This window comes from Acomys minous (assembly GCF_964271855.1).
Source record: "Acomys minous genome assembly, chromosome: 3".
NCBI classification, from domain to species: domain Eukaryota; kingdom Metazoa; phylum Chordata; class Mammalia; order Rodentia; family Muridae; genus Acomys; species Acomys minous.
The window spans coordinates 94,509,880-94,535,435 of NC_140485.1; the positions used below are offsets into that span (position 1 = coordinate 94,509,880).

Genomic DNA, 25,556 nt, shown 5'->3' on the forward strand with positions numbered 1-25,556 from the left:
AGCCACAGACTCACAAGTAGTGAGGAAGGAAGTAGCGCACATTCCCAAGCCCAGCACATGGGGGGCAGAGGCAGGGGGATCTGGGTGAGTCTGAAGCCAGCCCATTTTACACAGTGAGTTCTAAGACAGCCAGATACATAGTGAGACTTTGCTTTGAAAAACAAACAAAAAGAAGTGAAAGGGGAAATGAGGGTCTAGCTTTGGACCTGGTCCTGGAGGACCTCTAGATTTGGCTTTTTTTTTTTTTCCAACCTGTAAATTTATCTTGGTCTTTGTTGAAGATGCTTTCTGAGATAGCTGGCACTTGCCTTTATCCATCGCTTTCAGAACTTGAGAGTCTTATTGGGAAACTTTTTTGAACCCGAGAGTTGAAGAAAGTCACATTTAAAATAAATAGATAGATAGATAGATAGATAGATAACAAATCTGGAGGCCAGAGAGGTCTAGTCACTTGCCCAAGATTACACAGGTAGTTGGGCAAGATCTGAATGCTCATCTTTTGGTTGCCTTGCTGAGCTTCCTGTAGGCCCCTCGGGAAGACTGCCAGTGCCTCGTTTCTTTTCCCACATTCTGTGGCACCTCCTGTGAGGAGGGCAGCTTGTTGAGGCCAGGGGATGGGAAATGAAGTCAGCCTTTGCTCTGCTAAAGATTCTTCTCTGAGCTGTGTCCCAATTATAGCTCCAGTTCTCTAAAGTCTAGAGCCAGGGTCCCCGGTGGCCTTCAGCCTGTTGGTCTGAGCAGAGGCCAGGCAGCCCTTGGGCTCCAGGTTTCTTTGAGGATTTGGGGGGGACTGTAAAATCTCCAGCCTGCCAGCCTCTTCTGAAGCTAGTTGCTGTCTGTACCACTGAACCGATCCTGCCAGAAAGTCATCCCGATGATTTCAAAACTGTATTGTGAATTATGCAAAGCGCGCGGATAATTACCGTCGGGCGCCCAGAACACAGACCGCATATACTGCTGCGGGATGGGTAGCCCCTGTAGCTTTTTGCAGGAATTGAATAGTTCTCTCTGTGTGAGGTGGGGGTGTATGCTCCCGTGTCTGTTTAGTGGGCTTCTTGGCACCTAGTTCGATTAAGAATTAGTTAGTGACTGGAGAGATTTTGATTGGGGGACAATTTGAGGAGCTTGGGAGTATTTTTTCACAAGTATTGGTGTCTGTAAGTGAGTCAGCAGGCTCGTTCGTATCCAGGCAATGCAAGAAGGCAGCCGTTCCTTCTACCGCCCAGCCCGGGCACCTGAAAATCCCATAGTTCCCTTCCTACCCACACATCCTTAAACGTCTCCCTGAAGACAGGCCTGGGTCTACTTCCCACCACATTTGCCCTCATCTTTGCCCGCGACAAATTAGTTCCGCTTGAAGTCCTTTGTCCTTGACCAAGCGCCCCCTTCTGCCTCCACCTCGGGTTGGTGGTGTTGGCGCGGCGGCAGCAACAATTGGATTTCTGGCAAAAGCTAGACCCAAATATTCAAAGCTGAGCCTGGCACGCTGTCTCTAAAGCCCTAGCAGGAAATGCCTTTCCCAGAGGGCACCGAGTTCGAATTTAAGCTGTGCTGTGAGCAGGGCTGGTTGGCAGCCCAAGTTGGCTGTCCAAAAATATGTTATTTTTTTCCCCTCCTTGTCACCCAAAAATTTCCACCATACTCTAAACTCGTCCTGGTTTGAAAGACCATAGAGGAGAGGTGGCACAAGAAACTGTCACCGGCCTCTGGCTTGTTCCCGATGGTTGGGCTCTGCGCCGGGTGGCTGCTGTGTGTGGTGCGCTAGGTTCCTTGCTTCCCCGGGCTTCCCAAGCCGGGGAAAGTTGCGATCACGTGCTGAGACAGGAGACCTGAGCTCAAAGCCATTGAGGCTTGGGACCCCAGCGTGGACCTGCAGCGCCAGGCGGGCACTCAGGGGACGCCAGCAGGCACTGCAAGCACACTGCGGCTGGGGGCGGGGGGAGGGGGAAGGGGGGGCGCGAGAGCGAGCTGCGTCGGGGGTGGGCGGGCGACGAAGAAGACCGCTGGCCACAGCTCCCCTCCCCCCAACTCCCTGTGGAGTGCCAGAGGTGTGACCTCTGACCTCTAGCTGGGCCCACGCCCCGAGGAGAGGCTGGCAAGCTCTTGTTCGACAAGTTCAAGCTGCCGAGGGAGCTTAAATGGAATTAATCTCTTAGAGCTCGGAGATCACCGCTCCCTTGGCGCGCGCTGTCCCCGCGCTACGCCACGGTCAGGGTGTCGTTGGAGAGCTCTGGAATTTCGGATAGGCGACCCGGGTGGGGAGGAAGGTGGTGGAGCTCTTCAGAGTCCCCCTGTCCTGTACAAGGAAGTCGGCGACACCCGCTGAGGACCTACCGCTGAAGGAAAGCCTTTACCTTCCAGCCGCTCCAGTGCACTTAATGGAGGCGAGAAGACTCCGCCAGCTCCGGGTAGGCCAATTTTGCTTGCAAGAAGCTGGCGAAGACCTCCCCACATCCGTGCCGAAACCAAGGCTGAGGGACCGCAAGACCCCAACCCAATCCTCAAGTCCACGCACCAGCGTCCTCAGCTCTGGCTTTCCATAGATAGTTGCGAAATGAATAAATTACTCACCTCGGGCCAGATCCAAGTTTTACCCAACAGTAGGGACGTGAGATCAACAATGAACCAACTCACATGGCCATGTCCGGGAGCGCACAGTCACACACAGACACAGCCACCCAATTTTCTTCCACGAAATCTATCTGTCTGGCACTCTGGAGAGAGGGGGGAAAGCGTTTTGAGAGAGCCCCGTCACCCTTCCCCTCCTCCCTTGCCGTGAAATATAAAAATTTAAAAAAAATTTTTATTACAAGAGCGGCTCCGTCCTCACCATCACGCACGCACGGAGCTGCACTCCCGTATTCACACACTAACTCTTCAGCTCCGAGAGCGCCTGCATTTTCTTTTGGAGCCGCTTGGAGGTTCATTAATATCATTAGCATTTAACCCCCTCCCTCTTCTCATCTCCTCCCCGCACATGGCTGACGTCAGACCCCGCCAGGAGTTGGGGGGAAAAGCTAAGTGGGCCAGGGACGCCCTATTCCCCTCCCCGCGGCTGCCTGCCTGTCAGAGCGCTTCAGGAGATATTACCAGAGACCGGGCTCGCAGCGACAGGCACAAAGTCACAGGGTAATGAACTTCGGGGACCCTTCGCCGCTGTGCGCGCGACAGTCCCCGGAAACTCGGACCTGGCCACATCTTCCCTTGGAAGATCTCCCAGCAGTCTAGTTTCCCCTCTCAGCGCCCCAGGTTCCGGCAGAGAGGAAAGCGTCTGCCTCTGAGACCGTGGCTGTGATTTTCGTCTTTCCGTAGAAGATCAGCAGTCTGTAGAGATCTGCCTACTCTGCACGCCTATGTGGAGGGAGAGACTGAAAACTGAGTAACAGGCATGGGGAAAGAGAGGAATTTTGCCCCTTTTGCTCCGTAGGAAGATCATCTCGGTGTTTCCATCTCCGTCCTGCAATTTTCCCCCTCGCGCTGTACTCCCTCTTCAGCCTGCCTGTCCATCCCTCCATCTGTCTGTTCAAGACTGTGTCCGTACCACCCCACGTTCCCAGCGACTGCAGTTTTTGCTAGAGCCGGGAAGAAACTTAAGGATGCTTGCATTTTCACTGTGGAACGAATTCTGAGCGCCCGCAGAGCAGGGCAGCGCGCAGCCAATAGCCACCTGTCCGGCCCGGGAGCCTTGCAGGCTGGAGGGCGGCTGGAGAGCGGCGGCGCCCGGCGGCGACGTGGGCGCTGTGGGCCGGGAATCCGGCAGTGCCCACCAACCGCTGCGCCCCGGGACCGCCAGCATGAGCAAGCCCGCCGGATCAACAAGTGGGTACCTCTGGGGCAGCCGCGGGGTCCCGACGTGTGGCCTGGGGAGGGCAAGCTGGGAGGCCAGGGAGGTCCATGGGAAGCTCTGTGAATTGGAGCCTCGGAGTGGGACTCGGTGTGTGTCCGTTGGCCTAGCTCTGCTCAGACTGTTATTGGAGCATTTCGTGAAACTGAGAAAGCAATTTCGTTGCTTCTGGATGCTGGCTTTTTCCCGGTCTTCCTGCGTTATTAGAAAGGTTGCGACCGGTTGCAGCCCACCAGTCCAGCGAGTGGTTTCTATTTAGCTGCCAGGTGCTGAGGGTGGGAGGGGTAAGACGGAGGGGGGGGGGGCGGGAACTGGGCCGCAGCTCCAGGCGGCGGCACAATAACCCGGCCGCTCAAAACTCCGAGCCCCAGCGCGCAAAGGCAACTCTGCAAAGCGGATTTTGAATGGAATGCTTTGCACCCCGTTTCTAGCTATTTCAAATAATCCTGCAAAATTGGGAAGCAGAAACCATTTAAAAGTCACATTTTCCTTAATCCTAAATCCGCGTAGGTCATAACTGGGGAATGTAAAGTATGGCGAACCACTCTAGCAAAGGCAGAATCAAATCCCTGCTCCCGAGGACTGTTCGGAGCCGGAGTCCAGCACTGGCAGGAGTCCGCGGCCTGCTCACTCCGAGCGCTTCGTCCCTTCTTCCAACTTCCCCTAACGTCGAACGCCCTGCTGCAGCTGACCTCTGCTGACTTCGCCAGACAGGAGTGCTCGGATGTCCTAGGGCATATGCAAGCACAGAATCTGCCAACCTGAGAGTGGGTAGGCCTGAGGCTGTGTGGAAGGCGCCAACTCCGTGCTCCAATCTCCCCGGGGCCTTTCAGTTCCCGCCTTCCACACGCAGGAGGCTCTGAGTTCTAGGGTCTGTGCAAAGTACCCAAGACCCTCCAGCTCTCCAGCCACTGGCGTTGTTTTCTCTTAGAGCATTTTTTAGCGCTCTCTGTGAGGGAGTTCCTTCCCGCCCCCTCCCCCTTCACTCGCCCAGTTCGTCCAGAGTCTTTGAAAGTTCGGAGAGTCTTGGGTACTTCTGAGGACTGATAATGAAGTCTCACTTAGGATGGTGCAATTTCCCGCCTCCACCTCCTTCCCTCATAAGAAGTAGGTTGTGGTTTTATTCTGTGCTTTTGTTCGGATTCGGGTGCTGAATTTAAAAATTAGCGTGAAGTGAACGTCAACAAACGAGGTGGTGTGTGTGTTGTGGGGGGGGGGGGGGCGTTCACAGCTAGGGCCGAAAGAAGGAACCCTTACCACAGCCACGGTGCACAGCTTGCCCTTGTGCAGGACCTCGGTTCCCGTTAGCCTCGGCCTGCCCTTGCCCTAGCAGTCTGGATCTCTGAGAAGTAGTGCAGGCTCAAAAAAAAAAAATCCCCCTGAGTGTCTTTCTCAAGAAAAAACAGATGGGGGAGGCCATTCCGTTGCATTACAAATCTCCATTGGAAAAACCAAGGTTGAAGGGCCTTGGCAGGCCTCCTGGAACGCTCACCCCGGAACAGCTAACCTGTCTCTGAAAAGTAAAGGTCTTTTTGCCCTTTTAGAGGTCGAAAGCTACCAGAGAACTTGAAAAGTTCGCTTCAGAGGCGAGGGAAGGAGTGAGCGCGAAGCTCAGCTTTCAGCTCTGCACCCAGGCTCCGTGAACTTAGGCTCCGAGTTTGGGAGTCCGAATGGGCACTTGATGAGGTGAACACACTTTCGGGCGGGGGGGAAACTTGAGTTTTCTAACTTGCCAAGGCCGAGTTTGGCCTTCGAAGCCTCGAGCCTCCTTTCAGGGTGCAATGGCTCTGTAGAAGTTGCTCTCAGCGGGAGGCGGCCAGTCCCTACCAAAAGTGACGCTTTATCCAGGTTTTCAGACCCTGGCTGCGAGCAGCGGAAAATCTGTGGCCCCGCAGGCCAGACAGTTGGGGGGGGGGGTCAGCGTGCAGCGGGGCAGGTCTGGACTCTGCGGGGCAGGGAGGACTTCCTCTTACTCGTGCAGCTTAGATCGGCTGGAAAGCAGAGCGTTGTCACCCGGATCCCCGCCTGGGTGGTACCAAGACCCTGGCCAGTCACCCCTGCAGCACAGACTAACTTCTTTCAACAGCCTCTGATGGTAATTACAGTAATCGAAGCTGCCATATATCTTTAGGCAATTATGACACACAAAAAGCCCCAAGGGGACCCCCTGGGGAGGGAAGTTAAGAACCGTTTTCCAGCCTCAGGAAACTCAGGCTTGACTCACGTCTGAGCCCGCTTGGCTTGCTAAAAGAGAGGAGCTTTGCCGCAGTCAACCAGCTTGTCTGTGACCCCAAGTCACCTTAACGTGGCTGGGTGGCGGAGTCTGAGGCGTCGACCCTCCGTGCCCTGGAATTTTCGCTTCCCTCTTTTCTGTGCCCCGCCCCAGTCCAGCTCCCTGGCTCTCCTATGCCTGGGCTGGGAGGTCAGTCCCTAAACAAGGCCGATCAGTAAGCCCAAGTGGTGACAATCGGGCATCCTGACCGATGAGCCAGAAAAAAAGGTCACCCACCCCGGGCTGGTCTTCTCGCTCCACACGGCTTCTCCAGAAATATGTGACCTTAGCCTACAGTCTGGATGGAAATCCTGGGCAAGAGGGCCTATCACTGCTCCTCTTACGGGCTCTTTTAGCATCGCCTGCAGTGCTCCCGGGAAGAGACAAGCAGCCGGGGCGACAGTGCTACTGAGCCTTAAAAGGGGCCCCAGAAGACCCGAGAGCGGAGAAAAACGTAGAAAGATATGAGATCCGCTTTTACAGTCCACAGTGAGTGTAAGAGCTGTGCAGCAGAGCTTGTGACCGCGGTTCAGGCGCGACCATGAGTTGTTTTGAGAGAGTAGTGACAAGTCCCAGGGGGGTGAAGGACAAGACCCACTCTAGGTTCACTCCAGCCCCTCCCTCCCCCAACACAATCTCCGCTCTTGCCCTGCGGGAGAGGGGGCGCCGAAGCGGTGGCCGCTACGCCGAACGCCTCCCCCGCCAGCCTTTGTCGCCGTCCGAATTCCCATGCTACTCTTTTTGACGGGTCACTGGTGGCTCTATAGGCAGGTGCTGCGGCGGGGTTGTAATTACCCCGGCTGAGCTGGGTCCTTCCCGACCTCCCCCTGCCGGGTCCCCCGCACTCCCCCCTCCACCTGAGGTGGAGGCCAGGGCGGGCTCGGGCGCCTCGGAATCCCGGAGTAAGTTCTTACTTCCCTCGCCTCCGGGCCTCGGCAGAGAGCTCCCTCACCTCCCCAGCTCCGCTGGCTCAGAGCTTCCCACTGCTGTCTCTCAGGTCCCCAATCTGGGCGCTCCAAGAGCAGCTATCGGGTTCCCACGAGGCCCGAGACCGCCCGGGCCGCGATTGGAACGTCTTTGACCCGTAGCGATGCGGGGGGGGGGCGGGGGCGGGAAACAGGTGTTAATTGTTATTAACTATTTTTAAATGATAACGTTAATACTTTTTTACAAATATTCCCTTTGTTTTCGGAAATTTTTCTTAGTCTGAAAATTGCTTCGGGTACTTGTTGGGCCTGAGAGAAAGCACACACACACCTTTCTTAGTGTCCTCTACCTAACGCCCCTCCTGGGAGCTAAGGTCTCTCCAAGGCTTGGAGAGTCCAAGCAAAGTTCTCCTGTGTGGGGTAGCAATCCCGGAAAAATTAGAGCCATTCAAAAACAAAAACAACCCCCTCCCTCCAGCAGCAGAAAAACGCAGAGGAAGACACCACCAGGACGGGGGTTGGGGGGAAGAGGCCAGTGTTTAGGCGGAAAGTCCGAGGTGGGTAAAGGTGAGACTGCCTCGGCCACCCCGTCTGGAAGGCCACAAATTGGTTAGCTGTGTTCGCTCACTCCTAGTCTGGTGGCTACTTCCCTCCCCCTCGACTTTTTTTTTTTTCCTAAAAGAAATGATTTCTCAAACTAAGCATTTTTCCATAGGTGAAGAGAAAGTTGGGCAATTACCACTACCCTTATTATCATTAATAATCCGAGTATTAGCATCACAATAATAACTCTAATAATAACAACTGCCGGGCTCAGCTCTGAGAAAACTCGATTGCCTTCCAGCTGCCATCCCGGGTTCCAGCCGTGTTTGTTTTTCTTCTTTTCCCCTTTTACATTTCAAGTTTGTCTCCTTGCGCCGCTAGCTAACAACTTTTCTCCCCCTGTTAAATGCAAGAGCTGAGGGTGGGAGGCGGCCAAACTTTTGGCGGAGCAGAAAGGCACCGACGGGCCGAGCTGCTGCCCGGGCCTGCTGTAATCTTTTATTCCAAAATGGGTCTCGGCGATTAGAGGAGACCCAAATACATGTAGCGGTGCATGAATAATGCTCATTGTAGGAAGCTGACACTTGCTCAAGGAAAAAAAGTTTGGCTATAAAATCTCTTCATTATTTGCTTTTACCGCAGCTCCGATGCTAATCCCCTCAGAGGTCAGATTGCTTAGTATCTCTCTCCCCCCTCTCCCCTTTCCTCCTTCTCCTCCTCCCCCGCTTCTCTCTCACCCTTTCCCTCCCCCCCCTCCCACTTCCCGGTCTCTCCTGCGATTTCAGGCCGCATTTTAGACATCCCCTGCAAAGTGTGTGGTGACCGCAGCTCTGGCAAGCACTACGGGGTCTACGCTTGTGACGGCTGCTCTGGGTTCTTCAAAAGGAGCATCCGAAGGAATAGGACTTATGTCTGCAAGTCTGGAAACCAGGTACTCCCCAGGGTTGAGCTGCCCTGCTCCCCTCTGCGTCGGTCCCCAGCCAAGGCTTTCTCTGGATTCCCAGTCAACTTTGGGTGGACCTTTGCCTCTGGAAAGGCCAGAGAAGGTTAGGGGAGGCAAAATGAATTTACAGGAGAGTCAGAACTCCCACGGGTTTTCTACACGTTTTTTTTTTTAATTCCACAGCCACGTTTTGACACTAAGGCCCACATATAGGCAGAAAGTCTGCTCAGAGAACTCAGGGACTTCAGAATCTAAGGCACAGTAAGCAAGCAGAAGCAAGCAAGCAGCCTACCAGGCTGTCTTCCCTCCGCAGTCCCATTCTTAGCAGCAGCTCAGCCTCAGATCGTGGCTGGGCACCTGAGCCAAGGCGGCCACTACCTTTAGCTAAGACCCCAGAGTGAACGCTCGCTGCTTGAACGTCATGGAGCTTGCCAGACGCTGTGTCCCTTTGGCTCTGAAGATGCAAGGCTACTCTGGGTGCAGGCAGCTGTGGGGACTCAGAAAAAGTGCAGGGGGAGCAAGAAGAGAAGGCTTTTAAAAATAAGTAAGTAAGTAAATAAATAAATAAAAGTTAGGATCCTATCAAGTTTTCATGGCGCCCTCCAGTTCTGCTTACAGAATGAGCCTGGTGGGTAGCTGTATTTCAGCCCTTCACAGGCAGAGGTGCCTCACAGAGACAAGGCAATTAGGGCTATAGCTTTCAACCAGAGCTAACAACCACCTGTCACTCCATTCCCAGGTCTGTGGCTCATGTCAACCTAGGAGGTCAGTCTTCCTGTCCCATACCTCGCTCACCTTCTACACAGTGGCCCTCATCTTTTTCTCCTGGGAGGATTCCTAAGAGCACCTTAGTCAGGAGTCACCCTCTGACAACCAAATGGTCAGCAATGTCCACTAATGCACATCGACTCACCTAGCCACCTGCTACTAGTCAGTTATCACGAGTTCCGTGTTCAGGTGGAACATTCATCTCTTATCCATTCCTGATAGGTTTTGATTGGCAGCACACACAAGAAGACATATGCATTTAGATAGGTTGTTTAGGCCTCTGCAGTCCTCCCACCCCCTCCCTTGGGGGGTTCCCAAAGTCTAGCTCACCAATATCACATTATATACACGCATGGGACTCATCCCAGAAGCTCCATGGGTTTGAGATGCTGTAGAGTGCCAGATTTGAACAGGTGTCTACTTAGAGTACTGTTGTTGTTGTTGGTGGTGGTGGTGGTGGTGGCGAAGGAGGAGGAGGACGAGGAGGAGGAGGAGGAGAGTCTTGGTCAGCATCCTAGGCTGGCTTGAAACTCATGATCTTATTTCAGTCTCAGATGTGGGTCATCATGCCAGGCCAGACAGCTTATATTTGTACGTAACAGACAGAACTGGGAAATCTGAGGTGTTGTGCTTTGAAGGAGCTGATCATCAATTCAAAGACATTTATATCAGTCAGTCCACGGTGCTTGCAAAGGGTTGATAGCAAACCCATCAGGCCTGTGTCCTGATAAAGGCGTGAAATAGAGGCGCTCCTTCTTCCTTCTCATGGGCTCCAGCTACTTATATACAGTTGATGTGACTGAAAACCCACTTGAGACATTTTTGCATTTACATGTTTATCAAACTACTGGAGAAGATATTATTCTGATTGGATATCCAACTACATTTAATAATAAGTAACTTGAAACTCTTTGTATTGAACCACTTTGCTGTGGGCCAAAGATACTCTGATGAATTCTCCTAGGAATTAAAAATCCAAGTCTCTCTTCTCTTCTTCTAAGACTAAGTAAATACCATTTCACTCTCTTACTAACAGTACTGACAACATTTAGAAGTCATTATGGACATCTGACTACCTTTACTTTAAACAAATTAACCAAGTTTGCTTTGCTTTGAGTTGGGTGTGTACACGTGCTGGGAATGCACTGTGAATTACATCCCCAGCCCAAGTCAGCACATTTGTAATTAGTGAAGAAGACTGAATTATTCTTGTGTGTGATTTTCCTTATGGATATTTCAGGGAGGGAAAATACTCAGTCCAACTTCCGTGTTTTTGAATATTTAAAATTGTTAGTCAAAATAAACTTTTTTTTTCTGTGTGTAAAATACTTAAGTGGAAGTCTAGGGGTGCCACTCAGTACAGGAATGCCTGCAGCCCTGGGCTCCCTCCGAAGTGCTTCAAGACAAAATTGTATACACAACATGTATCTATATATGTACCCCTCAGAAAAGACACTAACACAAACACTAAAAGAAGCAGGAGTTGGCTGTGGTGGCACGGGGGAAAGAGGAGAGCCACAGATTTAAGGCCAGCCTAGACTACACAGTGAATTCCAGGCCATCCTGAACTATAAACCAGAAAGATCCTGCCTCCCAAACCCATAATCTGGGGATACAGCCCAAGGGGCTTGCATTCAAGGGAAGGAGGAAAACTTATCTGTTAATGCTTTTTCCCTTTTTTTTTTTTTTGTTTTTTTTTTTTTGTTTTTTTTTGAGACCAGCTCTTACTCTGTAGCCCTGGCTGCCCTAGTCTCACCACTATCTCCATCTCCTGATTGCTGAAATCAGAGTTGTGTACCACCATGCCTAGCTAGATTTTCTTTTTATACCTTCCCCCCACCCACCCCCACCCACACAAGATTGCATTAGACGCTTGTTGGCTCATCCCTATCAGAGAAGTATTTGTAAGGCAGCATGTCTTTTTTTTTTTTCTTCTCCTCACCATCTTGCTAATCGCTCACTCTCTATTATCCTCTTGTCAGGCAGTGTCTCCACATCTCCTTGGGTTTTCCTCAAACCTTCAGCTTTGCCCTTACACTCTCTCAGCAGGCTTTACCCTTCTAAGCATCCTGGCTGCCACCTCACAGCCCAGCGATGTCTGTTTCCATGGATCTAGGCTGAAGCCAGTCCTTAGGACCTCGGGGTTGTCTCCGCTTTGTGGTTGTGTAAGGATGGTTTAGCTACCAAAGGGAAGGACATAGAGGCGTGAAGAGTAAGTGGTTGGGGTTTATCTGTCAGCTCAATGGGCTCACTCAGAAGATCGCAGCAAGCAAGAGACTCAAGACGCGAAAGTTGGTGGCTCCAGGTTCGCTCCGGGTGAAGCGCAGGGCCAGGTCGCTGTCTTCGGTCCTGAAAAAAGTCATCTAAGCTCCACTCCTCAGGTCCACGACTTTTGGCTTGAGCTTCTTCTTTTAACCCCGAGGAGATCTAGAAAACCAGGAAAGCCCTTTCTCTTTGTCCAACTCCCTGAGGTCGAGGACTGCTTTTCTGGTCTCAACCCTGGGAATCTCAGCCCTTTACTTACCTGGCCCTGCTAGTGCCCAAGGTTCTCCCATTTCACTGGATCCGGACATCTGCCCAGAGTTGATGGCTGGCCAGTGTCCCCACGCTGGGCCTCACACCCCGGACCGGACCGTGTTCTGGTCCCCACCTAAGGACCACGGGAGGGGGGCTCTGACAGCCTGCGATCTATTTCAGGGAGGATGCCCGGTAGACAAGACACACAGAAACCAGTGCAGGGCGTGTCGACTGAAGAAGTGTTTGGAAGTCAACATGAACAAAGATGGTAATCAGCACATGCCTTTATTCTTCTAATGTTGATTGAGTAGTAAGTAAATTATATGTACAGAAAATAGACGGCACTCCTATGCATGTAAATCATCTCCTCAACAGAACTCTCCTCTCCAGATGCTGGGAATTGGCCACAGGCTGTCAGTAGTGGCCTCTCAGAACTCTGCAGCAGTCCCCAGCTGACCCCACTGGGGTATTCCAGGAAGAAGTCCCATGCCCACGTGGGAAACTTGTGCCCTAAACCACACTCACTGAGGCAACGCCTTTGAGCAGGAATCCCATGCTCAGTTGCATACTTCCTGCTAAGGGTCCTAACCCCATTTCTCACCTCTTCTCGTAGTCTTTCCTAGCCTCCCTAAGATCTCGCGATTGCTTAAGTCTTTCTGGAACTCTCCAAATGCGCAACATTCGGAAAATACAAGGTTTCAAATCCTCATTGGCAAATTCAGTATGGCCGCTGAGTTGGCCCTAGTTTTTCAAGAGCCTTTTCTCTGTGGCCCAGAAGAGAGGGAAAAGAAGATAGAGAGGAAAGATGACACAGCCCTAGGAGTACCGTCCACACCACCTTCCCCTGAGGCCCAAACTCGAGCCAGACCTGGATCTTCGAGAAGTTCAGGGTTTAGATAACGGCCCAAGTGGTACTTCCTGCCTCTCCTCGGGTCTGGACTTGGCAAGGGTCTTTGCCCTAGCCTGGGCAAAGTTGGAGGAGAGTCTGGGGGCGCAGTACAGTGAGCCTGAGGCGCAAAGCTTGTCTGGTGTGCCCCCTCTCTCGCTGCTCAGGAAGCAGGAGGAAGCATCCAACCTGTTGAACTTGTGTATTGACAAGTTGTCACGCTCCGCGGGCGGAAGATTACCCTGAATTAATTTGTTTGTTTAAATTGTTGGTGGTAATTGTCACATCTCCCTTGCCTTCCTCCGGCACATTCGGCTCTCCCTGGTCCCATCCCCCAGCGTTCCTTTTTTTCCTGGTGCCTAGGAGGCCACCTGGAGGTGGAGGGAGACGGCCTCCTCCGCAGACCTGGTTGTGTGAGATGTTCCCTTTCTTGGTAGTGGGAGCGAGGGCACCTTGTTATTTCGGAGATCCAGAAAGTGCACGGTTTCCCTGAGATCTCAGGGTGCAGAGGACCACTGAGCACCTCCCCCACTCTTGTCCATCTCAGGTCCCTGCTACCCGACTGTGTCAGGAAAGCGTGCCCAAGCGCCCTGCACCACATGCCCTCTCGCTCCTTTTGCTTCTGCATCCTGGGTAACCCAGGGAGTTGAGGGTGGGGGCGGGGTAGAGGTGACGATGGAGCGGCAGCCCGCTGCATCCAAGTGTCACCGCGCCTGTGACGACTCCAGGCCTGTATCCATCTGTTTGGTCTTGTCTCTGAAGCCGTGCAGCACGAGCGGGGACCTCGGACGTCCACCATCCGCAAACAGGTGGCCCTCTACTTCCGTGGGCACAAGGAAGACAACGGGGCAGCTGCGCACTTCCCCTCCGCAGCGCTGCCAGCTCCTGCTTTCTTCACAGCGGTCACGCAGCTGGAGCCGCACGGTCTGGAGTTGGCCGCTGTGTCTGCTACCCCGGAGCGGCAGACCCTTGTGAGCCTTGCGCAGCCCACGCCCAAGGTGAGTAACTTTACTGGGTCCAATAAACTCTGAAGCAAAGGAAAGGAGGGTAGCGACGCTCACTTCTAAGCTGAGACGCAGTCGGGGGCAGAGGGTTGGGAAGAAGATGGGATTCCCAGAAGCTGGGCTCTAAGTCTACAGACCCTTCCGTTGAGCCGAAGATGCTGATGTTTAATGCACAGCAGACCACCCTCCGAGAGGCTACAAAAGCACACTCCTTGGGGGGCACATGGGGTGGAGGCCAGAAACCTGTGCCTTTAGGGCACACTAAATCCGCCATAGTGGGTGAGTGGAGCTGTGTAATCCCAGAGCGTAGCCTTAGGTGCTCCCAGAGGCCAGGACTGACTAGAACAGAAGTTGTCTCCACCTGGGGGGAAAAGCCTCCCGACATCCCCAGGATCTATAATCTTGGACTATTTCAGTACAAGAGAGAAGAATGTGGTAATCACTGTGTTTTCCCCATTGCCCTTAGCCACTCTATAAACCACTCCCAGGACTGGTCCTACCAGCAGAGTCACAACCTGACCTTACCTGGGAAGGCTGCCACCTAGGGACTGGGCTTCAAGCCTCCAGTTGATTCCTCCTGAGGCCTAAGTTGAAGGATAAGAAGAAGGATTCCCCCCAGAGGAGGCCAGCTGCAGCCTCACACTGCAGGGAAGCCAAACACCTGGGCACATACACACGCGCAATATTTAATACTGCTTTCTTACCCTTGATGTGTATAATAAGCTCTGGAAAGTAGTGTTATGAATATGTTGTCAGTTATGAATGGGAATGCTCTGTGAATGATTAAGATGTCTAATTGAAATATTTCCATAATATACTAATCCTTTCTAAAAATACTCATATGCATATTTGTGTTTGGTATGCCTATTAATTTATACTTTTTTTTTTACATCTATTTTTATTTACACAAATCCAAGGAGTTCTTGTCTAAATTGAGAGCCAGGCCTGGAACTTGGCTCAACCCAAGAAAAATTTACTGCAAGGGGACAGAATAGCCAGACAGCCCTTTGGAAGACAGAGCCCCCCCCCCCCAATGATCTCAAACGTGCCTCCCCGAGTAGAGTAGATGTCATCTCTCAAATTCTGCAGACAGAGATGTTTGGAGGCAGCTGAATGTTTGAGCAGAGCCCCCCAGCCTCTGCTTACCCAGTGCATTGAAACATCAGCTATTCTCGCAAAGCTGTGCTTCCCTCACTTGCAGGTGTTTCTCTTTCTCCCTCCCCCCAGTACCCCCATGAAGTGAATGGGACCCCACTGTATCTCTATGAAGTGGCCACTGAGTCCGTGTGTGAATCAGCTGCCAGGCTTCTCTTTATGAGCATCAAGTGGGCAAAGAGTGTGCCAGCCTTTTCCACGTTGTCTTTGCAAGACCAGGTACGAGCAACAGGGCATTGAGGGGTTGGGAAGGAAGCGACAGTACTCGGCCTTCAAAGCTGGATGTCACCTGCATAAACCAACAAGGCAGCCATGCATCCCGAACAACGAAGAAACCTTTTATCGTTACCAACACCATTCTAGAGGTTCAAGGTATCTATGGACTAAAAATAAAAATGTATTTAATAAAAATGTAATTATGACCAGGCAGTGGTGGCAAACACCATTAATCCCAGCATTTGGGAGGCAGAGGCGGGTGGATCTCTGTGAATTCAAAGTTCCAGGACAGCCAGGGATACACAGAGAAACCCTGTCTTTAAAAACCAAAAACAAACCCAAAAAAATCATCACCATCTCCAAAAAAACAAAAACAAACAAATACACAAACAACAACAAAACAAAGCTGGGGGTAGTGGCGCACGCCTTTAATCCCAGCATTCAGAGACAGAAGCAGGTGGATCTCTGACTTCAAGGCCAGCCTGGTCTACAGAGTGAGTTTCAAGACAGAGAAAGGCTACCCAAAGAAACTCTGTCTCAGAAAAAAAAAAGTAATTATGTTATTTCAGGGTAGGTTGATGTGCTCTATGTAAAATACATATAGAAGTACATTGTATATACTTAATTTTCTTTAACACTGGTGACAAGCCAGGCATGAGGACACACAACTGTAATCCCAACACACAGGAGGCTGAAACAGGAGAACCTTGAGTTTGAGCTAGCCTGGGCTACAAGGACAACTATGGATACTAAGATGGTTTCTTACACACACTCAAACAGAGAGAAACAGAAAGCAGCGGGAGCACTGATTCGTGAGATTTTGTATCTTCTACTTTTTACCTTCCACTGTGCTGTGGATAGTTTTGGCTTCCTGATTTGTCACCATGTAGTTTATATAATTCTTTAAATAATGTTCAAAAGTAAGACAATTATGTACAGCTAAAAACCTCACATTTTATTTTGTTGTTAGGAATATTAAAAAATATTGTAATTACATTTTTGTTTTGTTTTGTTTTTGGAGACAGTTTCTCTGTGTAGCCCTAGTTGTCCTGAAACTTGCTCTGTAGGCTGGCCTGGCCTTGAACTCAAAGAGATCCACCCGCCTCTGCCTCTCAAGTGCTGGGATTAAAGATGTTTGCCACCACCACCTGACCATAATTACATTTCTAACTAATGATTCCATAGGTAGATATGTCCTTGTCGATATATTTTTAATCTTAAGAGAAAGAGAGATGGGTTGGGGAGGCAGTTCAGCAGTAAGGAGCACTGGCTATTCTCCCAGAGGACCTGGATTCAATTCCTGGCACCCACAAGGCAGCTCACAACTCCCTGTAACTCCAGTCCCAGGGGATCTGGCACCCTCACACAGAGGTACATGTAGGCAAAACACCAATGCACATAAAATAAAAATAAATTATCCTTTTAAGCAGGGAAGAAAGAAACAACTACTGACTGTTAAGAGCACTCACAGAAAATTATTGACATCTTCCCCCAAAAGGCTAATAAGAAATTGTTTTTTCTATTTTCTTGATACTGGAGGTCAAGCCTGGACCTTGCATATGCTCAGCAAGTGCTCTGCCACTGAGTCACACATGTAGCCATAATACATAGGTCTAAAAGCAGAGGATTTAATTCTTCCCCTACCTCACTAACCATAAGGTCATCCTTGCGCGGGTACTTCTTTCAGGACAATGAGCAATGTGCCAAACACTTGTGATCTTCCGGCGTGAGATATGGCCACAATTATTGTTTACCTCTAATTTAAAAATAATTTCCTGTACTCAATGCAATAACACAAAAAATAAGGCACCTTAAAAATTAAGCGTTTTGGTCTAATTGCGAATTTAGTCACAAACCTTCATGATTCTTAGCTTCAGAAGTAAATTCTTTATATAAACCATCCAATGCTGGCTGGGTTTTGACAGATCTTTTAACATAGAGAATTGTTTTCAAGGTTGCAGGTTCTATCTTTGACCAGATTTACTGGTTGCTTTTAATCTTTTGACCCTCATCCCCCACTCTCACCCCCCACCCCGTGTGTGTGTGTGTGTGTGTGTGTGTGTGTGTGTGTGTGTGTGTGTGTGTGTGTATGCCAGCATGTGTACATAAGAGTATGTATAAATCGACTTTTTTTCCTGAAAATAAGAATTTGTATACTCTAACCCAAATAAAATTCACTTCCTGTCTGCCACTTAGCCTTTTGCTGGAAACCCTTCAACAATAAGCAAACTACAATGAGGTAGAATTCAGTATATTAATTTGGAAAAGGGGCCAGGTTTTCATTTTAAATATTCAATAGCACATTTTTATTAGAATGGAAATAGCAAGCACCTTGATGCTGTCCACTTATGAGGCTCAGAAAAATCAGGCAGGGAGACGAGGTAAACTCAGCAACACCCGATTAACATAATTACACCCTGATTTCCCCTCATGCCTCTTGGGAATTAGTGATTTCTCCCTCCCGCCTCTCTCCCTCTCCCAGCCCCCTCAACTCCCCAGAAAGACGGGGACCCTGACCTACAAGCGTGGGAGTCTTCAGTGTTTTACCCCAGAGCAATCCACCTGCTCCGCTTCTGGTGGCGTTTTATGGAGAAGCCTTGGTCTCTAGAGAAGTGTCCAAGTGGCCGGATAGGGGCAGCAGCAAGGACATGAAGGGTTAACCCCTTGCCGAGGGAAGTGAACTTTGAGGAGCTGGACCACTGACTCTGAAATGCATGTGTGTCTATAAGCACCACTTCAGAAAAGAAAATGTGGGAAACAGAAGGAAACTGGATTATTTGGGAAAAAAAGATTTCCAAGGCAGGCATTTAAAACACTTTAAAGGAAATTTACATATGGAAATTGTTTATAAATTTATAAATTACACACTATATTATATTGTACATCTATTGTATGACAGCTGATGCTTCTGGAAGACGCTTGGAGAGAACTGTTTGTTCTAGGAATAGCACAATGGGCCATTCCGGTTGATGCTAACACTCTACTGGCTGTATCTGGTAAGAATTGCACAATTTAATGACTTTGTTGTAGAAATTACCATAAAAATACATTACTGAAAAAAGAACAACATGTAAAGAATAACAAATTCCTGCTGAACAATAGAGTATACCTGTCATTTATAAATCTATATTTAAATGCAAATAATGTTGTTTTGTTGTATTCATGACTGCTTGCATTGTTATTTAAATGCAAATTACTGTGTTTGTTATCATCCAAGAGAAGATTTTTTATTAACTTTCATACAATATAGCCAGTTTACATGGAATCAGATATCTCAGAGTGACAATTGAATAGATATTGATATGCAGGATTTTGTCAAAAATCAATATTAAAACACGAAAATGCCTTCATATTAGAGCAATTTATCCCATATTTCAATTCTAGGCATGAATAGTGACAACACAGACTCCCAGAAGCTGAACAAGATCATATCTGAAATACAGGCTTTGCAGGAGGTGGTGGCTCGGTTCAGACAGCTCCGATTAGACGCCACGGAATTTGCCTGTCTGAAATGCATTGTCACTTTCAAAGCTGGTAAGCAGACACAGACCATCTTCCTCTTCTCTGCCTACCTGCGGGGGTAGGGGGGGGAAGAGTGGGGAGCAGGCGGCGGGGGCAGTGTGTGTGTGTGTGTGTGTGTGTGTGTGTGTGTGTGTGTGTGTGTGTGTCAATGATGTTGTCTCGGAACTGACACTCTGAGGTTGGCCTGGCCTTCCATAGTTGCGGAGACTCTGCAGGAGGTCATCCGCTTCCGGTGCCCTGTGCTCCTACCCCTGTGCTCCCACCGTACTCCCTATGTTGTCTCTCACAGTCTCCTCATCTTCGTTTCTAGTTCCTACACACAGTGGCTCTGAGCTGAGAAGTTTCCGGAATGCTGCCGCCATTGCAGCTCTTCAAGACGAGGCTCAGCTAACTCTTAACAGCTACATTCATACCAGGTGACCGCTATTTGCTGTGAACATGCACTTAAGAAAATTGCCTCCATTGTGAGTGCTGCAGCAGGCACTAAGAAGCCAGTTCAAACATCGTGGCTAATTATCCTGTTGCCAGCCAGTTAATTTAGCAAGAATCCATGTCCTCACCTGTCTCTAGCAGGGGAGGGTGAGAAGGGCAAATTGAATTAGGTGAAGAGCATTGTGAGTATGTGGGCTGGACGAGCTGACCAATCAAAAAAAAGAAGAGGAGCTGCGCACGTTCGTGAGTCTGCGCACGGAGAGTCAAATGAAATGGGTTCTGAAACATTAGGTTGAAAGATTACATCATCCTGGGACAGATGCTCTTCTTCAGAGGCCAACCCCAAGTTCAAGAGGCTTAGAGCCTTCTACAAAGGCCATTTTACTACCCCCCCCCCTTGCTTGTTTCCTTGCTTGCTTGCTTGCTTTTGGTGGTTGGTGTCTGCTGAGCTATTTGGGGTTCCAGTACCCACCACGTTACGTCTGTTGAATCAAGGGCCCTCTGTCTGATGTAGGATGTTGGTAGAAACTCTCCAACGTGGGAACTCAATATTAAGTTTTCCCAGCCCAGCGCCAGTGTGCTTGTTCGGATTCTATTTTGTGAAGCAAAGAGCCAGGCTTTTAAGAGAGTAACAAAACCTCTTTGGCTTCCGATGTTGTGGGTGAGGTGGATCTGGAGTTAAGTAGGATCAAGAGGGACCCATGGAAGCCTGCCTTCGTCATGTCTACACCAGCCATAGACACCTCGGGAGAGATAAACATATGGGCAGAGAGCATTAATGGCCCCCTCACCTAAGGGGGGGGGGGTGTCAAAGAAATCCTGACTCAGCAGTAACCTCTTAAATGCTAAGATCTCTCTCTCTCTCTCTCTCTCTCTCTCTCTCTCTCTCTCTCTGTTTTTATCTCTGTAACAATGCAAAGTGTATGTGTTGACTCGACGGCTACATAGTCCCATTTAACTTTTTCTTACATCCACAACTCAACACATGGGCGACTCCAGGGAAACGACCATGACTGTCTCACGAAGCAGATTAGATTATTATTTCCAAAGTTTATCCCAACCCATTTCTTCTTTTATATTCCAAAACATCTTCATTATGTTGATTGATGAGATAAGCCCACAGGAAACCAGAGGTGACCAAGGACAGCCCAACTTTCAGCCAGCTAGGTTTAGCCTACACTGTCTCACTTATGTCATAAATCACCCTTTGGATGCTGGGTGAATAAAACTGTTCCGAATTTGGGAAAGGCCATTGAGATGACATTGCTCGGTAGCTCGTTGTATGCACGCCTTTCCGAAGTATCACTGCTGGAAATGTAAAATCCACATTGAACTACAGGGTATAAACTGTAAGCACATAACCCTGTAGTGCAGAATTACAGGGTGGAACAGTACACATTAGAAACTGGCTTGTGTATCGCCATGAGCCTCTGACACTCGTGGCTGAGAGAATGTTTAGAACAGCGAGCCGAGAACGTGGTCAGTTACTAGCTCAGCCAGGTCTTTGCTAGGCCCAGGTGGGTGGCCGAAGTCATCAGAAAAAACAAGGGGCCGCCCCTCCCACTGCGTGAAGTGGGCAACCACACCACTTCCAATTCACACTGGGGTGGGAGTGGGGTGGGGGAGGGGAGTGTGGAGTGAGAGAAATAGATTCTAGTTATCCAGAAAGGTTGGCTAATGAAAGAGGTGACGGATAAGAGGGGCCTTACATGGTGGAGGGTTTTCAGTAGGGAAATGTAGGTGCAGCTCCTGGGGTTTGGGGTCTCCAGGCGTGTTGTGTGAGTTACTGGAGACGAGATGGGGGAACCCCAAGGCAGTCCAGTACTCCAGGAGCTGCTACTAGGGTGGCCTTGGAGACTCCTACCCCTGGTGACCACAGTGTATTTTGGAGATGCTGCCTCTTGCTCTGTTCTCAATAAGGAAACTGTCTGTGGCTGAAAGGCACCTGTTTTATCACGTGATTCCTAGCTCACCGTGTCAGCTGGAATTCTAACTTAATGTTGAGAGGCAGGCATGTGACAAAATAACTGGGTTTTTTTGTTTGTTTGTTTTGTTTTGTTTTGTTTTTGTCTTCACTCTTTCAAACTGGTGAACACTCCTTCAGTGTGCTCCTGTCTGGAAAGACAAGATCTGAATTTGAACTGAAAAGCTAACGTGCAAACTTACGTGTCTGGCAGTGTCCTGTCCGTGATTCCTCCAGGACATGAGGAGCTGGCTAGGAGCTGGCAGGTCACAATGCCACAGTGGAACTGACTATCAGGAATTTGGAATAGGCACAAAACATTTAGAACTGAAAGGGAAACTTTTCATTATTCATGTTAATGGATGAAGTCAGGGTTACATAGTCTATAAAATAAATTAAAAATACATCTTTATTATTTGAGCATTTCAAATCTACTCCAAATCCTCCCAGATTCAAACCCCACATCTCCCTCCCAACTTCATTAACTTTTTTTTTAAACCTCTGAGTCCAGTTGGTGCTGCCTGCACAGGCCTGGGCTGTCCACCGGAGCCTAGGCAAGGTACCTGGGGCTGCATCCCTGCAGTAAATTGCTGCCCTCCTCCCCCAGCAGCCATCAACTGCAGAGAGAGAGCCTCATCTAGGGGAGGGAGACTTCACGAGGCTCTGACATGATCTTAGGCAAGTCTTGTGTTCACAGCCACAGCCACAGCCACAGCCACAGCCACTGTGAGTTCATGTGTCCAACAGGCCTGTGTGTCTGGAAAAGCCTGTTTCAAAAGCAGTCTCCCGGCCCCTCTGCCTCTTACTCATTCCAGCCCCCTTCTAAGATGAGTCCTGAGCGCTGTGGAGAGGGGGCTGTGATACAGATGCCCTATGTGTGGCTCAGCGATCACAGCCTCTTGTTGTCTACAGTTGGACCAGTTATGTGGGTCTCTGTACCAAGCATCATCTCCCGGAAAGAGCCGCTGATGAGGAGTGCGCAAACCCATGGGTATACAGAATGCAGTTTGATAACTGCCCAGTTAGCAACATAATACTAGGCTCTTTCCTAAGGCGTACGACCTGCTCAGCCATAGGTTCTTAGTCTAGGCAACAGTACCAGGCATGTGAGTTCATCTTGTGGAGTGGTCCTTCAACCCACTACAAAATAATCTTGAGCAGCCGGACACACTGACACACCCACACTGTTACTGTATCTAGGTGGTGCTGTGTTTCACGTGTAATATGCCATTCTTGTTGACTGAGTGACCAGCTCTTTTCCAACTAAAGAATAAAAGAAGTCGAATGGGTGAGTGGATAATCCACTTTCGGACAGTCAGGAGTTAACTCTCAGGCTTGGGTGCAGCTCAGTGGCAGAGCACTCGCTTGCCTTGTACACACAAGGCTCTGTGTTCCTCCCAGCACGTGCACAAGGCAGTTTGTTTGTCTGGCTTTCTGGACTCTCCCAAATCCATCCTTTCCAGAATGTGTTATTTCCTGCAGCAGTTTCCTGTCGTGGGAAAGGGTTAGCATGTCGGGTGGACGCCACGAACACCGTATAGGCATCCCTGACACCTCCACTCTGCAGAGCGCTGAGTCCAGTCCTGGGAAAGGAAACAGAACCGCTGAAGAGAGACTAAAAGCTAAAGGCAGGTCTAGCAGCTCACTCAGCAAAAAGAAAAAGTGGTGGAATTTAGGTGTTTTGCTTTTCTGTTGATTAATGCAATTGGTTGGTATTTTTGTTTGTTTGGGCTTTTTTTGGGGGGGGTTATTGTTTCTTTGTTTGAAGGTTTCACTCTATAAGAAAGGCTGGCCTGGATTTCGTTATCACTATGTAGTCAGGCTAGTGCTGAACTCATGGCAATCCTCCTGCCTCAGCTTCTCCAGTCCTGGGATTATAGGTATGAGCCACCACATCCAACATTTTTTTTTTAAACTCTAGATAAATGTCACCATATTCACACCACTTCATTAAGTGTGGTCTGGTGCCCTGTCTGTGAGTTTGTGTGACGCGTAACAATGTGAGAGCCAACAGGGGTCAGAGCGAAGTATAAGCTTTGTGTCCAGCTGAACGGAGCTCTTCTTGGCAGAGCTAAGAGGCACGCATGGAAGCTCTTCCCCTAGACTGTCTCTCTGCAGAGTGCGGCCACTAGGCACTAAACACAGTTAACAAGGTCCTGTGAAGGGGTTTGACGCCTCTCAGATCCTGGCACCTAGGGCTGAGGTGGAACATGGCTCAGTCACACATGTGTTCCCAGAGCTCGGCTTTAGGTGGCTTTTTTTCCCTCAGTGGAGGGAGGCTTTCTTATAGATGGATGGCATTGATACCCGACTCCAAGGCATTGGCTGGACTAGCATGAGGGTGTGAGAGGTGGGGCACAAGCATCTAAAGATTTCGGGGAATTGGACGTGCATATCTGAGTACAAATGTATGTTGGACATCAAGTAAGGAAATTGTTAAGCAATTTCTCACATCTTTAATTATATGCCAATTTCATTGACATGAAAGTTGGGTGGCACTGCCACCCAACAGAGCTTGGTCTTTAATTTGCAGTGTAATAAGGTTGGAATTATTCCTGAGAGTGACAAAGTATAATGCCTGAATAATAATGTGAAGAATTGCTCAGAAAAAGAAGCCATTTTATTTGAAAGAAATAATCTGTTCAAGAGAGCTGAGCATTTAAAGATATGAATTCTGCCACCAGCTTCATAGTCAACCCTGTGGTCACTGCCTACAGTGATAACATTACGTTTATTATTTGGTTTAAAATTAGCATCAGGTGTCTTAAAGTTGATTTTTCTAGTAATAAAAATGTATTCCCCTTGCTAATGTTGAGATAGATAGGTAGATAGATAGATAGATAGATAGATAGATAGATAGATGGGTAGGTGGGTGGGGTGGGGTGAGGGATATGGGTGGAAGGACAGACAGACAGGACAGACAGACAGCACATGTGATTTGGGCAATGTTATTCTTGTTATCCTATTTTGGAGGATTCCGGTAGTGTACTTGTGAAACAGGGACAGAGGTGCCTGTCCTGGCATCTACTGCAGGGACAACATGTCACTGAAGAGGCCCAAGGCAGGAAGTTACCCCTGGGACGATGTAAGTTCCTGCTTGTGTGGGGCTCTGACGTTGCTTTCGTGGTTTTCTTCCTACTGCAGATACCCCACTCAACCCTGCCGCTTCGGGAAACTCCTGCTGCTTTTGCCAGCTTTACGGTCAATTAGCCCATCCACCATAGAAGAAGTGTTTTTCAAAAAAACCATCGGCAACGTGCCGATTACAAGACTGCTTTCAGATATGTACAAGTCCAGCGACATCTAAGCCGAGAGTGCCCACGTTCCAAGATGGGCCAGTATCAGATGGACTTCCGCCATGCAGGACCAGCCTCTACTAACAAACCTTTCTGGAAGGAAGAAACCTGGGAATGAGTTGCCTTCTGGGGAAAAAAATGCCAGTGGACACAAAACAACAGCTATGACCTGCTGCTCCTCCCCCCCTCCACCCCCCCCCCCCCCGCCCCCAAGCAGGACAGCTGGAAATGTCAGGTGGCACAACAGGTGAACTGGGGTCACCACCACAGGCCAAGCCTGCCATTCTGCCTCTGAGCTGGAAGAGCTGAACTATTGAAAGCTGAAAGTCATACTTTCTTTTCCTTTTTAGCACATAAAGTCAGTTGATCAAGGCTAGCTTTGTGTAACATCATCATATACTGCGCCCCTCAGGACTCGGTTGGGTTGGAGCCTTTACTTAAAAATAATGTTTAGGTTTTAAATCAAAGGCATTATCAAAAGTTTTCCTTCTATCATAATACTTCATTAAGTGGCCTTCAGAACCAAGTGAGTAAGTGAAACGTAGCTTATGCTGTGTAATTTCCTTCCCTACTCCCACCCCCTTTCTGTTTTTTGGTTTTTGTTTTCGTTTTCTCTTCTTAATATAATACCGCAGGCCAGGCAACCTCGTCAAAGGAACTGATGGCAATAAGGAGCTTCTCAGCAAGACTTTAAGTTGGATAGCATCTCAAACCAGAAGCGCTCTACTGAAAGAACCTCAGTCCGGGAAGGTTGGGTCCAAACAGCAAAACCAAATAAAGTGGAGCCGGGTGACCGGGTGAAGCTGATCGCTGTCCCGTCATCACAGTGCTGAAGCCAAAGGCAATAGGGTCAGCGAGTCACACCGGATGGTACAGGAACAAGGATGCAAGCCACAAGAGATGCGTGCTAAACAGATTCCTGAACAATCCATTGCTAACAGCCTGGGACTCTTGAACACCTTTCAGAAAACTCTGGTTTCTAATAAAGCCTCGAATGTGTGCTCGTGTGCGCATGCGCGCACACAAACACCCACCACACACATCGTCCTACACTCTAGGCTGCTCCTTGGATATGAGTCTATACTTATGGAAACGTAGAAACAAACATTTTTAAATAGCTGCTGTACTTTTCACATTTTTGATTTATTAGGTACTAGCACCGAGAGGGGGAAATTCAGCACTTGGACTAGCATAGGATGGAGAGTCAAACTTCTCTTGTACAAAGTGAATTAACTGATTTGTGAAGTTAAAAGGTTGTACTCATTGTAT

The 25,556-nt window shown here is 49.3% G+C and overlaps 1 protein-coding gene across 1 annotated transcript; it reads left to right on the plus strand.

Moving 5' to 3' along the window:
- The first annotated feature begins 3,043 nt into the window (after positions 1 to 3,043).
- On the plus strand, positions 3,044 to 25,556 carry NR2E1 (nuclear receptor subfamily 2 group E member 1). The gene is made up of 9 exons (XM_084775099.1): positions 3,044 to 3,819; positions 8,371 to 8,516; positions 11,994 to 12,081; positions 13,462 to 13,697; positions 14,931 to 15,077; positions 17,974 to 18,070; positions 18,459 to 18,608; positions 18,907 to 19,012; positions 24,136 to 25,556. The coding sequence occupies exons 1-9, from the start codon at positions 3,795 to 3,797 to the stop codon at positions 24,296 to 24,298; spliced, it is 1,158 nt and encodes a 385-aa protein (XP_084631225.1). The 5' UTR covers positions 3,044 to 3,794; the 3' UTR covers positions 24,299 to 25,556.

Bases quoted from the DNA above. Each gene is read 5' to 3' on its own strand.
- NR2E1 (XM_084775099.1), top strand. From the start codon at position 3,795: ATGAGCAAGCCCGCCGGATCAACAA. The intron at 15,078-17,973 runs GTACGAGCAACA...ATTGTATGACAG, and splicing joins CGTTGTCTTTGCAAGACCAG to CTGATGCTTCTGGAAGACGC. The intron at 18,609-18,906 runs GTAAGCAGACAC...CTTCGTTTCTAG, and splicing joins CATTGTCACTTTCAAAGCTG to TTCCTACACACAGTGGCTCT.